A 16,481-nucleotide genomic window follows, 5' to 3' on the forward strand; every position below is an offset into this window, starting at 1 on the left:
ACTTTTTACTAAATTAAATTTAAGGCTTCAGCTTGTTTTTATTTTCTAACTCTTTAAATGTCTTCTTCTTTTTCTTTTGTTGCTTCATGTTTAAAACACTTTGGATTGCCTTGTTGTTAAACCCGCCTCCTGCCGCCGGGCGGCGCTGCTGCGTCACTTTGCGGTCACTGCAGCGTGGAGGCGTCAGAGCAGCGTCAATCTGAGTCACGCACGACGACACCGGAAGTGAGGAGTCTTTACCGTCAAAGTAAAAGCAAGGTACTGGCAAACACAAAGGCAGGCAAGCAGTTGTGGAAGTACAGAGATAATTTACTGAAGTTAAAGTAATTATATAATAATTAGTATATACAAGTCCTGCATTCAACATGTACTGCTGTGAAAGTACTTGTGTAGCATCAAAATAATGTTCTCAAGTATTAAATTGTACTGAAGAAAGCAAAAATATGGTGGAATAAAATTTCACAGTGTTTACATACAGATTATATTATTGGATTATTATAACTGTTAATGTTATTTATTTACATTTAAAACAAAATGATTTGTACAGAAACAGGAAGAAATAAAACATCGACCCTACCGCACTGAAATCACGTAACTAACTACAGCTGTAGGTAAACGTAGAGGAAATGTATGGTATTTAAGTCTTACTGATGAACTGCACCTTGTAGTGTAATATATCCTCAATATATTGGGAATATTTTATTATAGCTACACTATTTATGACACTTCTGATAATACTGTAAATATCCACATTATATTCTTAGATTTTCATACTTTCTTATATTGTCTACTGTTAAGTCTGTTCCTACTCCCTCATGCCCAACCCTTTGTAAGCGAGTATCTGTACCAGAATTTCTCCTGGGGATCAGTGAAGGATTCTGATTCTGGTAGTGGGTCAAAATAAGGTAAATGTACTCGTTACTTTCCCTCTGATTATAACTACAGTACCACACTTTGGACCAACTGTCTTTAATGAAACTTGTATTATTTATTTAAAAAGGTCCTCGCTGATTTATTCTGAAAACCCTGACCGGAAGTGTTTGTGTCATTGCCGCGTGCGGTCTTGACGCTGGCGGTGTAGTCCGGGTCCTGGTCGTGTTGGAGCCGCTTCGTGTCTTCGCTGCGGCGGAGAAATAAGATGCGGAGCAGCAGCAGCGGAACCGGAGCCCGTGACCCGGATCAGACCAGAACCAGTACCGGAGCCAGGCTCGCTGAACCCTCCGGCCCGGCTCGGCCCGCAGACGGCATGACGGCAGCGGCCGCGGAGGAGAGCGCGACACAGAGAGGCTCCAGCCGCTGAGAGACGCAGCTAGCCGGGCAGCTAACGGCGCGATGGCCGCGGAGGGAAGCGGCACGATCCGCAGCCGCATCAAGAACCTGCTGCGCTCCCCGTCCATCAAACTGCGCAGGCGGAGCGGCGCCGCGCGGCACAAAGAGGACCTCAGCGACAAGGTGCGCACGCGCTTCAACACGCGCAGACACACACACAGACTAATGAAAGACAGCTTTATTTATTCTTAATTTGAAGGAGCCTCATTAGGCTCTGTGATGATCAGCTGGTATCTAAAATAATTCAAATATGTTTAATAGGGACATAAACACGTGACTTCCTGCCAGCAGGTTCTTCTAAAAATAAAAGTTTCAGACAAGAAGTGAAGAAGAAATGTCTCTAAATGTTATGTAACACACACACAGTACATTACATTTAGCTTTTATCTAAAGCGACTTAAAATTGCTATACATGTCAGAGGTCAGAGGTCGCACGCCTCTGGAGCAACGAGGGGTTAAGTGTCTTGCTCAGGGACACAATGGTGGATGGGTCACAGTGGGAATCGAACCCAGGTCTCCCACATCAAAGGCAACCATCTTATCTATGTTCTATCTTATCTGTAACACACACACACTAACACACTGTAACACACTGTAACACACGCACAGTAACACACGCACAGTAACACACACACTGTAACACACTGTAACACACGCACAGTAACACACACACTGTAACACACTGTAACACACGCACAGTAACACACACACACTGTAACACACTGTAACACACGCACAGTAACACACGCACACTAACACACTGTAACACACTGTAACACACTGTAACACACGCACAGTAACACACGCACAGTAACACACACACTGTAACACACTGTAACACACGCACAGTAACACACGCACACTAACACACTGTAACACACTGTAACACACGCACAGTAACACACGCACAGTAACACACACACACTGTAACACACTGTAACACACGCACAGTAACACACACACACTAACACACTGTAACACACGCACAGTAACACACGCACAGTAACACACACACACTGTAACACACTGTAACACACGCACAGTAACACACACACACTGTAACACACTGTAACACACTGTAACACACGCACAGTAACACACACACACTAACACACTGTAACACACGCACACTAACACACTGTAACACACTGTAACACACGCACAGTAACACACGCACAGTAACACACACACACTGTAACACACTGTAACACACGCACAGTAACACACACACTAACACACTGTAACACACGCACAGTAACACACGCACAGTAACACACACACACTGTAACACACTGTAACACACTGTAACACACGCACAGTAACACACACACTGTAACACACTGTAACACACTGTAACACACGCACAGTAACACACACACACTAACACACTGTAACACACGCACAGTAACACACACACACTAACACACTGTAACACACGCACAGTAACACACACACACTAACACACTGTAACACACGCACAGTAACACACACACTGTAACACACTGTAACACACGCACACTGTAACACACTGTAACACACTGTAACACACGCACACTAACACACACACACTGTAACACACTGTAACACACTGTAACACACGCACAGTAACACACACACACTGTAACACACTGTAACACACTGTAACACACGCACACTGTAACACACTGTAACACACACACACTGTAACACACTGTAACACACTGTAACACACTGTAACACACTGTAACACACGCACAGTAACACACACACTAACACACTGTAACACACGCACAGTAACACACGCACAGTAACACACACACACTGTAACACACTGTAACACACTGTAACACACGCACAGTAACACACACACACTGTAACACACTGTAACACACTGTAACACACGCACAGTAACACACACACTAACACACTGTAACACACGCACACTAACACACTGTAACACACTGTAACACACGCACAGTAACACACGCACAGTAACACACACACTGTAACACACTGTAACACACGCACAGTAACACACACACACTAACACACTGTAACACACGCACACTAACACACTGTAACACACTGTAACACACGCACAGTAACACACGCACAGTAACACACACACACTGTAACACACTGTAACACACTGTAACACACGCACAGTAACACACACACTAACACACTGTAACACACGCACAGTAACACACACACACTAACACACTGTAACACACGCACAGTAACACACACACACTAACACACTGTAACACACGCACAGTAACACACACACACTAACACACTGTAACACACGCACAGTAACACACACACACTGTAACACACTGTAACACACGCACACTGTAACACACTGTAACACACGCACAGTAACACACACACTAACACACTGTAACACACGCACAGTAACACACGCACAGTAACACACACACACTGTAACACACTGTAACACACTGTAACACACGCACAGTAACACACACACTGTAACACACTGTAACACACTGTAACACACGCACAGTAACACACACACTAACACACTGTAACACACGCACAGTAACACACACACACTAACACACTGTAACACACGCACAGTAACACACACACACTAACACACTGTAACACACGCACAGTAACACACACACACTGTAACACACTGTAACACACGCACACTGTAACACACTGTAACACACTGTAACACACGCACACTAACACACACACACTGTAACACACTGTAACACACTGTAACACACGCACAGTAACACACACACACTGTAACACACTGTAACACACTGTAACACACGCACACTGTAACACACTGTAACACACACACTGTAACACACTGTAACACACTGTAACACACTGTAACACACTGTAACACACGCACAGTAACACACACACACTAACACACTGTAACACACGCACAGTAACACACGCACAGTAACACACACACACTGTAACACACTGTAACACACTGTAACACACGCACAGTAACACACACACACTGTAACACACTGTAACACACTGTAACACACGCACAGTAACACACACACACTAACACACTGTAACACACGCACACTAACACACTGTAACACACTGTAACACACGCACAGTAACACACGCACAGTAACACACACACTGTAACACACTGTAACACACGCACAGTAACACACACACTAACACACTGTAACACACGCACACTAACACACTGTAACACACTGTAACACACGCACAGTAACACACGCACAGTAACACACACACACTGTAACACACTGTAACACACTGTAACACACGCACAGTAACACACACACACTAACACACTGTAACACACGCACAGTAACACACACACACTAACACACTGTAACACACGCACAGTAACACACACACACTAACACACTGTAACACACGCACAGTAACACACACACTAACACACTGTAACACACGCACAGTAACACACACACTGTAACACACTGTAACACACGCACACTGTAACACACTGTAACACACTGTAACACACGCACACTAACACACACACACTGTAACACACTGTAACACACGCACAGTAACACACACACACTGTAACACACTGTAACACACTGTAACACACGCACACTGTAACACACTGTAACACACACACACTGTAACACACTGTAACACACTGTAACACACTGTAACACACGCACAGTAACACACACACACTGTAACACACTGTAACACACTGTAACACACGCACAGTAACACACACACACTAACACACTGTAACACACGCACAGTAACACACACACTAACACACTGTAACACACGCACAGTAACACACACACACTAACACACTGTAACACACGCACAGTAACACACACACACTAACACACTGTAACACACGCACAGTAACACACGCACAGTAACACACACACTGTAACACACTGTAACACACTGTAACACACGCACAGTAACACACACACTGTAACACACTGTAACACACTGTAACACACGCACAGTAACACACACACACTAACACACTGTAACACACGCACACTAACACACTGTAACACACTGTAACACACGCACAGTAACACACACACACTGTAACACACTGTAACACACGCACAGTAACACACACACACTAACACACTGTAACACACGCACAGTAACACACGCACAGTAACACACACACACTGTAACACACTGTAACACACGCACAGTAACACACACACACTGTAACACACTGTAACACACTGTAACACACGCACAGTAACACACACACACTAACACACTGTAACACACGCACAGTAACACACACACACTAACACACTGTAACACACGCACAGTAACACACACACACTGTAACACACGCACACTAACACACTGTAACACACGCACACTAACACACTGTAACACACGCACACTAACACACTGTAACACACGCACAGTAACACACACACACTGTAACACACTGTAACACACTGTAACACACGCACAGTAACACACACACTGTAACACACTGTAACACACTGTAACACACGCACAGTAACACACACACACTGTAACACACTGTAACACACTGTAACACACGCACAGTAACACACACACACTGTAACACACTGTAACACACTGTAACACACTGTAACACACGCACAGTAACACACACACTGTAACACACTGTAACACACTGTAACACACGCACAGTAACACACACACACTGTAACACACTGTAACACACTGTAACACACTGTAACACACGCACAGTAACACACACACTGTAACACACTGTAACACACTGTAACACACGCACAGTAACACACACACACTGTAACACACTGTAACACACTGTAACACACTGTAACACACGCACAGTAACACACACACACTGTAACACACTGTAACACACTGTAACACACGCACTGTAACACACTGTAACACACGCACACTAACACACTGTAACACACGCACACTAACACACAGTAACACACGCACACTAACACACTGTAACACACGCACACTAACACACTGTAACACACTAACACACGCACAGTAACGCACTGTAACACACGCACACTAACGCACTGTAACACACGCACTGTAACACACGCACAGTAACGCACTGTAACACACGCACACTAACGCACTGTAACACACGCACAGTAACGCACTGTAACACACGCACAGTAACGCACTGTAACACACGCACAGTAACGCACTGTAACACACGCACAGTAACGCACTGTAACACACGCACAGTAACGCACTGTAACACACGCACAGTAACGCACTGTAACACACGCACAGTAACGCACTGTAACGCACTGTAACACACGCACGCTAACGCACTGTAACACACGCACGCTAACGCACTGTAACACACGCACGCTAACGCACTGTAACACACGCACACTAACGCACTGTAACACGCACACTAACACACTGTAACACGCACACTAACACACTGTAACACACGCACACTAACACACAGTAACACACGCACACTAACACACAGTAACACACGCACACTAACACACAGTAACACACGCACACTAACACACAGTAACGCACACTAACACACAGTAACGCACACTAACACACAGTAACGCACACTAACACACAGTAACGCACACTAACACACAGTAACGCACTGTAACACACGCACAGTAACGCACTGTAACACACACACTAACACACTGTAACACACGCACACTAACACACAGTAACACACACACAGTAACACACACAGTAACACACACACACTAACACACAGTAACACACACACACTAACACACAGTAACGCACACTAACACACAGTAACGCACACTAACACACAGTAACGCACACTAACACACAGTAACGCACACTAACACACAGTAACGCACTGTAACACACGCACAGTAACGCACTGTAACACACGCACAGTAACGCACTGTAACACACGCACAGTAACGCACTGTAACACACGCACAGTAACGCACTGTAACACACGCACAGTAACGCACTGTAACACACGCACAGTAACGCACTGTAACACACGCACAGTAACGCACTGTAACACGCACAGTAACGCACGCACAGTAACACACACAGTAACACACTGTAACACATACACACTGTAACACACAGTAACACACACAGTAACACACAGTAACACACACAGTGTAACACACAGTAACACACACACTGTAACACACTGTAACACACACGCACACTAAGACACTGTAACACACACGCACACTAACACACTGTAACACACACACACAGTAACACTAACACACAGTAACACACAGTAACACACAACGCCGCAGCAGCACATTTATTCATTTAGCTGATGCTTTTATCCAACGTCTGTCTGCAGTAGTTCCCAACCTGAGGGTCAGGAGCCCCAAACGGCTCCCGAGATAAACTTGAGGGGTCTCGAGGTGATGAACAGAAGAAGAAAACCACGAGTCCTCCTTTGGTGATTAGCACGTGGCCTTCAGAGTCCTCATGAAACCTGTTTCAGTGAGATGGAGGAGCCAACTTTGACATGATGTTATATATCCATCTGATTAAAACTCTTCCACAAAGACGCTGTGATGCAGCCGGAGTCGCTGCAGGTGTCTCCTCCTCCTCTTCATGCAGCCTGGAAGAAGCTGAAGTTGTTACCGCAGCTTTTAAAAATCTTTTCCTTGTAAAGTTCTGATATTTTTTGATGTCTGTGAAGTTTTCTGCAGAAACAGATGTTGAAACTGGAGTGGGAGGCGTCGCGCTGCGGCCACGATGTCGATTAGACTGACAGCCGGTTAACACGAGCGCCTCCACGCCGACGCACCGCTCAGCCACCTGTAACACACACACTGTAACACTCAACCCAGAGCGATTATTAGAGATTATTTGCAGGAGGGTTGCTGATGGGCAAAATAGGATGAATCGTCTCCACATTCAGAAAGACGCTGTGCACATTAAATAATCGTACAGCAGCAGAACATCATGGATCATTTAGATCGATCAGGACGCTCCGACAGCAACACACACAGGATTCAGTTTAGGCCTGATCCACGATCAAAAATAAATTTACAAATCATTACTCACAGATTTTCCTTCTGGTGCTGAAATGTTTTGCGTGTTGGTGAATTATTAAATAAAGTAAACATCAGGTTAAACCGTGTTGTGACGCGCGTCAGGTAAAATATTCCCAACATGTGTTTTATTACAAAACTTCACTGTAACTGGGGAACTTTTGTTACTCCGAGCGCTGGTTATAGACAGAGAACCCCCCCGTCTCTCTGCATGCCGGAGGACAAACCTTGTGTTTGTGTAGTGAGAATCAGATCCGGAAAAACTCCTCAGGTCTTGCTCCTGCAGTAGTAGTATCAGTATCTGCTGAAGAACAGGAACAACTGGTCTGTGTTCAGTCTGAAGATGTTTGCACTGTGACATCTCCTTCAGATCAGTTAACACATCCAGTCCTTCACGATCAGCTGGCAGATAAACCGGAATCCTGCTGGTAACCAGGCGTCAGGCCTCAAACACCAACAACTGCAGTTCCTCCAGTGGCCACTAGAGTCTCAGTCGCCTCAGACCTCCATGTTCAACTTTACAGCAGAAACAAACCTGTTTCCAGTCCAGTAAACCTGGACCCTGTTTCCAGGGGGAGGAATGTTTATATAACTTTAAATTCTATTAAGACTTAAAGGTTCAGAGTTTTGGTGCCATCTAGTGGATTTTGAATTGCAGCCAGTGGCTCGCGGTGAATTCAGGTGCTCCATTGGACTTGAAACTAGCGACTGAGACCATAAACTCATCATGAAAATGTTTACTGAGGGAATAAATCAGCTGAGAAGTGGAAACATTTTCTCATAGACTTCTTTCTGCAGCCGGTGGAGTCGCCCCCTGCTGGTTGCTGGAGAGGACGCAGGTTTAAGTCGCCCCCTGCTGGTTGCTGGAGAGGACGCAGGTTTAAGTCGCCCCCTGCTGGTTGCTGGAGAGGACGCAGGTTTAAGTCGCCCCCTGCTGGTTGCTAGAGAGGACGCAGGTTTAAGTCGCCCCCTGCTGGTTGCTGGAGAGGACGCAGGTTTAAGTCGCCCCCTGCTGGTTGCTAGAGAGGACGCAGGTTTAAGGCGCCCCCTGCTGGCTGCTAGAGAGGACGCAGGTTTAAGTCGTCCCCTGCTGGTTGCTAGAGAGGACGCAGGTTTAAGGCGCCCCCTGCTGGCTGTTAGAGAGGACGCAGGTTTAAGTCGCCCCCTGCTGGCCGCTAGAGAGGACGCAGGTTTAAGTCGCCCCCTGCTGGCCGCTAGAGAGGACGCAGGTTTAAGTCGCCCCCTGCTGGCTGCTAGAGAGGACGCAGGTTTAAGTCGGCTCCCTGCTGGCTGCTGGAGAGGACGCAGGTTTAAGTCGCCCCCTGCTGGCTGCTGGAGAGGACGCAGGTTTAAGGCGCCCCCTGCTGGTTGCTGGAGAGGACGCAGGTTTAAGGCGCCCCTGCTGGTTGCTAGAGAGGACGCAGGTTTAAGTCGCCCCCTGCTGGTTGCTAGAGAGGACGCAGGTTTAAGTCGCCCCATGCTGTCTGCTAGAGAGGACGCAGGTTTAAGGCGCCCCCTGCTGGTTGCTAGAGAGGACGCAGGTTTAAGGCGCCCCCTGCTGGTTGCTAGAGAGGACGCAGGTTTAAGTCGCCCCCTGCTGTCTGCTAGAGAGGACGCAGGTTTAAGTCGCCCCCTGCTGTCTGCTAGAGAGGACGCAGGTTTAAGTCGCCCCCTGCTGGCCGCTGGAGAGGACGCAGGTTCAAGTCGTCCCCCCTGCTGGCCGCTGGAGAGGACGCAGGTTTAAGTCGCCCCCTGCTGGCTGCTAGAGAGGACGCAGGTTTAAGTCGCCCCCTGCTGGCCGCTAGAGAGGACGCAGGTTTAAGTCGTCCCCCCTGCTGGCCGCTGGAGAGGACGCAGGTTTAAGTCGCCCCCTGCTGGCTGCTAGAGAGGACACAGGTTTAAGTCGCCCCCTGCTGGCTGCTAGAGAGGACGCAGGTTTAAGTCGCCCCCTGCTGGTTGCTGGAGAGGACGCAGGTTTAAGGCGCCCCCTGCTGGTTGCTAGAGAGGACGCAGGTTTAAGGCGCCCCCTGCTGGTTGCTGGAGAGGACGCAGGTTTAAGGCGCCCCCTGCTGGTTGCTAGAGAGGACGCAGGTTTAAGTCGCCCCCTGCTGGTTGCTGGAGAGGACGCAGGTTTAAGTCGCCCCCTGCTGGTTGCTGGAGAGGACGCAGGTTTAAGGCGCCCCCTGCTGGTTGCTAGAGAGGACGCAGGTTTAAGGCGCCCCCTGCTGGTTGCTAGAGAGGACGCAGGTTTAAGGCGCCCCCTGCTGGCGGGGGCGGCTGTGGCTCAGGAGGTAGAGCGGGTTGGCTGTTAATCGGAAGGTCGGCGGTTCGATCCCTGGCTCCCCCTGGTTGCGTGTCGAAGTGCCAGTGTATGAATGAGTGTGAATGTTAGTTTCCGTTTGAGCACTTAGGCTCAGTGTATGAATGTGTGTGACTGGTGAATGCAGATGTAGTGTAAAAGCGCTTTGAGTGGTCGAAAAGACTAGAAAGGCGCTATACAAATACCGAACATTTACATGTTCATGTGCTCTTAAAGCTTGATTTACAGTTCAGCTCCAGCATCAGGGCTACACGTGTTGCTATGCCAGGCATTTATACTTGTGCGTCGGTGTCTCCATCATTCTGCAGTTACACCGTATGTTTGGGCTCCTGTAGAAACATGGCGACCTGTAGGAGGCCCGGTTCATTCTGTGAGCTCACTGAGATCTTATATTGATTCTGTCAACAGGTCCTCAGAAATGTTACACACTGGACCTTTAAAGTAAATCATTGTGTGTTGATGTTTCGGGACTTGCAGTTCGTGTTTCTACCTGTAACGCTGTATGTAGCCTGTGTTAGCATTAGCACTGTGCTAGCTGCTGTTTCTCACTTGATTATGTGTCACGTTAGCTGTAGGTCAAAGGTGGTGTTTGAGTGTTTTATTCAGCTTTATTTCTACATCATAATAATAATAATGATGATAATGATGATAAAACACATCAAACAAATAAGATATAAATTGAAAAAGCAGGAAGAAAGTTAAGAAGTTAAAATAAATGAATAAATAAATGAATATACATGTTGAATATAAAGTGAGAAGCGGTCAGGACGGCGTGGCGACGACCTTTCTACTCACCTGATCCACTCACATCCTCCACTGCTGGTGTTTACCAGTTAGGAAACTATCTAAGCACATGTACACAGACTCTTCAGAGCCAATCAGATCATCGATTTCCTGAAGGACAGGTTAAAGACTGTCATCAGCTGATCACAGTGAATATCAGCTGGTTGTTGCAGCTAACAGAACGTTAAAGCTTTGTCTTCAGTCCAGTTGACAGCTGAGTCAGCAGGTTGTGTCCTTAGATGGCGAGGAGACGTTCAGTCCGACACCTCGCACTGACTCATCTCTGCTAAACAAAGTCAGCTGATGATTCATCTGAACTGGTTTTGTACCAGTTTTAAGTTGACATGACGAACCAGTGGAAACGGTGTTGATCCAGAGAGACACAGAGCTGAGAGGGAAAACGGGTGAAAACATAAATAGAGTTTGGTGCAGAGGGAGAGAGAGTCATGTGAGAGGAGGACACACACAGTACAGACTCAGTGCTGGAGTTAGCTGCTGTTAGCTTAGCATTGGGCTGCACAGCACTCCACAGTGATCCCTGCCGCTAACATGCTAACAGACTGAGGAGAGGAAACGTCCAGCTGCTGTGAGGGTGCAGACAGAAAGTTAGACAGGACTAAGTTTAGTCTGGTTTAAAGTCAGACTAAGAAAGAGACACCGATTGGACAGGAGACTTTGTTCTGCTCAAGCAGAAGTCCAGACTCTTCAGGCCTCTTTTAAGCAGCATGGATCAAGACGTAAGTGTGAGTGCTGTTAAAATGTCACAAGTTTAAGTCTGTGCCTTTCAAATTATCTCGTGTTCAGACCCAAACCACCAACATGTCGGTCCATCCTCACAGATATAAAGTTAATGTTTAAAAGGCTCAGTTATTTCCTGCAACAGCCGCTCACTGTAGTTTATATCCAACAAGCAGGAGGAACTAGAGCTTCTGCTGGGGACTAGTTTCAGCGGCGGATGAACGTCGCTCTAATGCTTTGATTCCCAACGAGGGGAATGATTTGATCATTTACACAGATCAGCCATAAGTTTCTGATCACCTGGTCACCTGTCAGTGGGTGGGGTCTGTCAGGCAGCAGGCGAACATCGTGTCCGCAGAGTTGATGTGTTCGAAGCAGGAAAAGGGACAGTGTGAGGATCTGAACCACACTGTGGTCAGAACATCTCCAAACCGGTCTGCAGGGGTCAGAACCTGGCCTGTGTGGTCTGATCCGGCAGACGAGCTGCTGTAGGTCCAACTGCTGAAGAAGTTGATGCTGGTTCTAATGGACAGGGGTCAGAGCACACGGTGGAGTCCAGTCCAGGGGGTCATAATCTTATGGCTGATCTGTGTATATCCACATATTTGTGTTTAGGAGAAAATCTTCTTTTTAGTTCTTGTCAACTGTGGCCGTCTGGCTTCAGATTTCCACCAACCTGAGTCAGAGAAAGTCGATAAAGAAAAGCTAAAAGTAAAGATAAATGTTAGAAACGGCCAGAATCCAAGTACAAATGCACACTTGGCCAAAACTACAAGAAAATACAGTAAATCCACCAGAGGGATACGATAACAGGGAACTTTCTGACAGTCCGTCAACAAACTCCCATGTGTTCATGGTGATGGAGGAACACGTCACCCAGTCCGGCTCTTTGTTCAGGGGATGTAAGGAGGTTATCAGGGTCAGTTTTGGCTGACAGGGTCCTGAAGTGGTTCCAGGAGTATTTAAGAGATATCTTTGTTTTAGAAGGTTATTGAAGGAATCCAAGGTCATCAGTCACTCAGTCATAGTTATCCAAGGTGGTTTACGATCGACGGCAACTGGACTCGGTAGAAGATACCTGAAGACATTACACCGCTGATCCGAGTACGGACGCACCAATCCCACTTTTTCTGTCCAAATACCAAAACCTGGGCTTCGGGTATCAGCCGATGCCAAGTACTGATCCGTCACCAGTGTTAAGTAAATACTGTAAAACTAACAGCTGCCTCCCGTTTCCTGGCCTGCATTAGACGCACGCAGGTCTCCATTAGAAGCCTGGTCTGGTGTCTATAGATGTTCTCTGGATGTATAAAAGCTGTTAAACCCAGCGGGGTCGCCGCTTCAGCTGCTCGATCAAATGAATGATTTGATATAATAATTTTTACACAAGTAATATTCATACTGGTTGGAACAGCATGATAGCAGCTGACTTCAGCTTTGTGTGAGTGGAATTAAAGGCCTGCCCCAAATAAAGGCCGGGCTGTTACGTATGTTATGTGTGAGGCAACAACAGGCTTCACTTAGACATCACTTCCTGACTTTGTAAAACAAAATGCTTTGTTAGGTCTCCCAACAAAATGTTCGGGTCTACCGGCGCCCTGCTGATGCATTAGTGGTACCCGCGGAATAATATCGTGTATCAGCTGTTTGAGTCCCTGTCCATCAGGCTTCTTCAGTTCTTTTCCTGAAGAGCCGTTCACCCTGGATGTTAATTTACTGTCTGAGAGAAACTAATAACTGATGACCTTTTCCCTCCAGGTGACCTTGGAGAAGGTTCTGGGTATCACAGCTCCAGGGAACCGAGCGTTGGCCTGCGACCCCCGGACCGGACTGCTGGCGTATCCTGCCGGGTGAGAGACCCTCTGATTTTTACTGATTTTGTCGTCCTGTTATTTTCGGCGGTATCTAAGCAGCTGACCTGTAAACCCTGGAAATATTTTAAACATTAACTTAAGTAGAATCAGTGAAAAGACTCGACTGCCTGTCGAAGAGTAGCCAGACGGCCGCCCACCCCGAGTCCTGCTCGAGGTTAAGGCCTGTTTGCACCTTTGTCCCTGCGAGCTTTCCTTTCCACTGTGGCCAAGTGCTGCTCATGGTGGGAACTGTTGGGTCTCCATGTCACGGAGAGTCTGTCTGTCTGAAGCATGAGTGCAGGACACCGACACGCAGCTGATGCGTATGATAATGTATAAATACTGCGTTATTGTACTGAATGTTTCCAGCTGAGGGGATCGGACAGAGGAACAAAGTCCAGCAGGAATGTAAGGCTCTCTCTGTGGTTCTCAGGACTTTAAAGTTTAATGACATGATCAGATTATCAGATTATCAGATTATCATCATGTGTTTAAAGAGACAACACACACAGCGGCCCATCAGGAGCCTTGGGACTGATATTTACCCAGAGGCTGCAGGATTTTACCCTTCAGCAGGGCCCTGAACCCACAACCACCTGGGGGGCTCCTGTGGGATCTGTTGTAGGTCTCTTTGGGGCTTTGAAAGGGTTCTCAAGGTTCTTAAAGGTTTCTTATTAATTTTCTTAAAGGTCATGTTGGTTTGAGGGGGCTGCAGGAGTTCTTGGTGGGTCTCTACAGTCTTTTAGGGGTTCCAGGGATCAGTGAGGGTGTTTCAGAGGTGATCGTCCAATGAAAAGCTTTCTAATTTTTATGACGCCACCGGAGTGTAGTGTTTCTGGTAGTGTAGTATTTCTGGGGCTGAGTGGACCCTCACTGATTACGGTACAAAAACGTCTTTGTTAACTGATTTTGGAGAAATCGATACTTCCTGGTTCTCTGTCTGGTGTCCCCGGCTTTCCTGCCTCAACTATCTGTGATTTACGGATTTACGGTTCGCTGATGAACAGAGAGCTTTACTTGTTGTTATAGTAACGGCTAGTTAGCTCAGTTAGCGCTCACATTAGCCGGCTCTGCCTGGACTGGGAGCTCGGAGCACTGGGGCGTGTTGTTGTTTAACGTTACACTTCTATTATCACTCAAGCCATGGAGGTTTGTAAGGTTTATGTCCAGGGGCGAGCGGGCCATGAAAGCGGCCTCGGAGTGAAGCCTGAACAGGAGCAAACACAGCCTCAAAGACCAACAGGGAACACAGCACCGAGGGTTTACAGAGATTCAGGGAGGACAGAGAGATTCAGTTTTTGTTGCTAACAATCTGTCTGCATCTGTAGCTAGTTAGCTCAGTTAACATTAGCCGGGCTGCTAGCGGTCCTAATAGCTGACTCTGGTCCCGGGGTTCCCAGAGCCAAACCCGAAGAAATCCACCTCGGTAGTGTATTCCCTCTCGTCAGACTGGTCTCTGTTGGTCTTGGAGGATGGCGTTTGGTCCCGGCTGCCGTGGTCACTCGGCGGGAGCTGGAACTGGTCTGCACAGAGTCTGCATGATGGGGTGCGGGCGTAACGCAGATTCAGCGCTATTGGCTACTGCAAACGTCAATCGATATTTAAGTCCGTCCCTAGCTTTGTGTTTTAACAGGAAACACGTACATATACGGAAGCAAAGAGCGCTCCGGTTTCTGTTTCGTGGGAACTTTACAGAGGATTCTTGAGAGGGTTCCAGGAGTTCTTGGGTGGGTGTCTCAGTGGAGTATCAGAGGGCTTTTACGGGGTCCAGGAGGTCCTCCGGGGGATTCCACTGGTTTCTGAAGAGTCAACAGTGGAAATGATTACAGGGTCACAGGGTTACAGAGGTCTCAGCAATCCATGGCCATGCTGGGCGTCCAGGTGGTTCTTTACTGAGCGGGAGTTTTTGAAGCTGTTTTAAAAAGATCTTTGGAAGTTTTCGGGGGTTCCTGGATCCCCTATAACAGGCTGCAGGTGGTGCAGGGTGGAGCTCCGTCAACAAATAAATAGTAAACTCTGAGGCGTCTGTGGGCTCAGCTCAGGCTGCCCGCTGTGTTTATTAGGGTGTCCTGGTAAAGTTTCACATCTTAAAGTCATCAGCAGACCGAAGCTGGAGGGAGGAGACGGATGTTAAACATTGTGTACCGGGTGTTTGTTGCAGTCGAGGGTTTGTCTTGGAAATATAAGATGGTAATGTGTAAATAATAATAATGTAAATAAAATATTCTTCAATGCAGCTGGGGATAAAATGAAAAAGTTATTCCTAAAAAGTCTCGCAGGGGGCGAAACAACAAGAAAATGTACCATTAATCTTTTCAGGTTTAAAAAATAAACTAATATGTGGTGACACAGAGGAAGAGGCAGACCTTCATCGGTGAATCAGAGGTCACACGTTTGTTTAAATCTCTCTGGATGAGTCTGAACCCAGAG

The 16,481-nt window shown here is 47.1% G+C and overlaps 1 protein-coding gene across 1 annotated transcript in view; it reads left to right on the plus strand.

Annotated features, from left to right (window-relative positions):
• Window positions 1–822: 822 nt before the first annotated feature.
• Window positions 823–16,481, plus strand: part of LOC119910661 (mitogen-activated protein kinase-binding protein 1-like) — a 59,341-nt gene continuing 43,682 nt past the window's right edge. The window contains 2 exon segments of the mRNA XM_038729385.1: window positions 823–1,452; window positions 13,957–14,048. Coding sequence (XP_038585313.1) covers window positions 1,333–1,452; window positions 13,957–14,048 — 212 coding nt within the window. The 5' untranslated portion in view covers window positions 823–1,332.

This window comes from Micropterus salmoides, unplaced genomic scaffold (genome assembly GCF_014851395.1).
Source record: "Micropterus salmoides isolate LMB-PRFRI ecotype aquatic unplaced genomic scaffold, ASM1485139v1 Ms_hic_scaffold_19, whole genome shotgun sequence".
Lineage (NCBI taxonomy): Eukaryota > Metazoa > Chordata > Actinopteri > Centrarchiformes > Centrarchidae > Micropterus > Micropterus salmoides.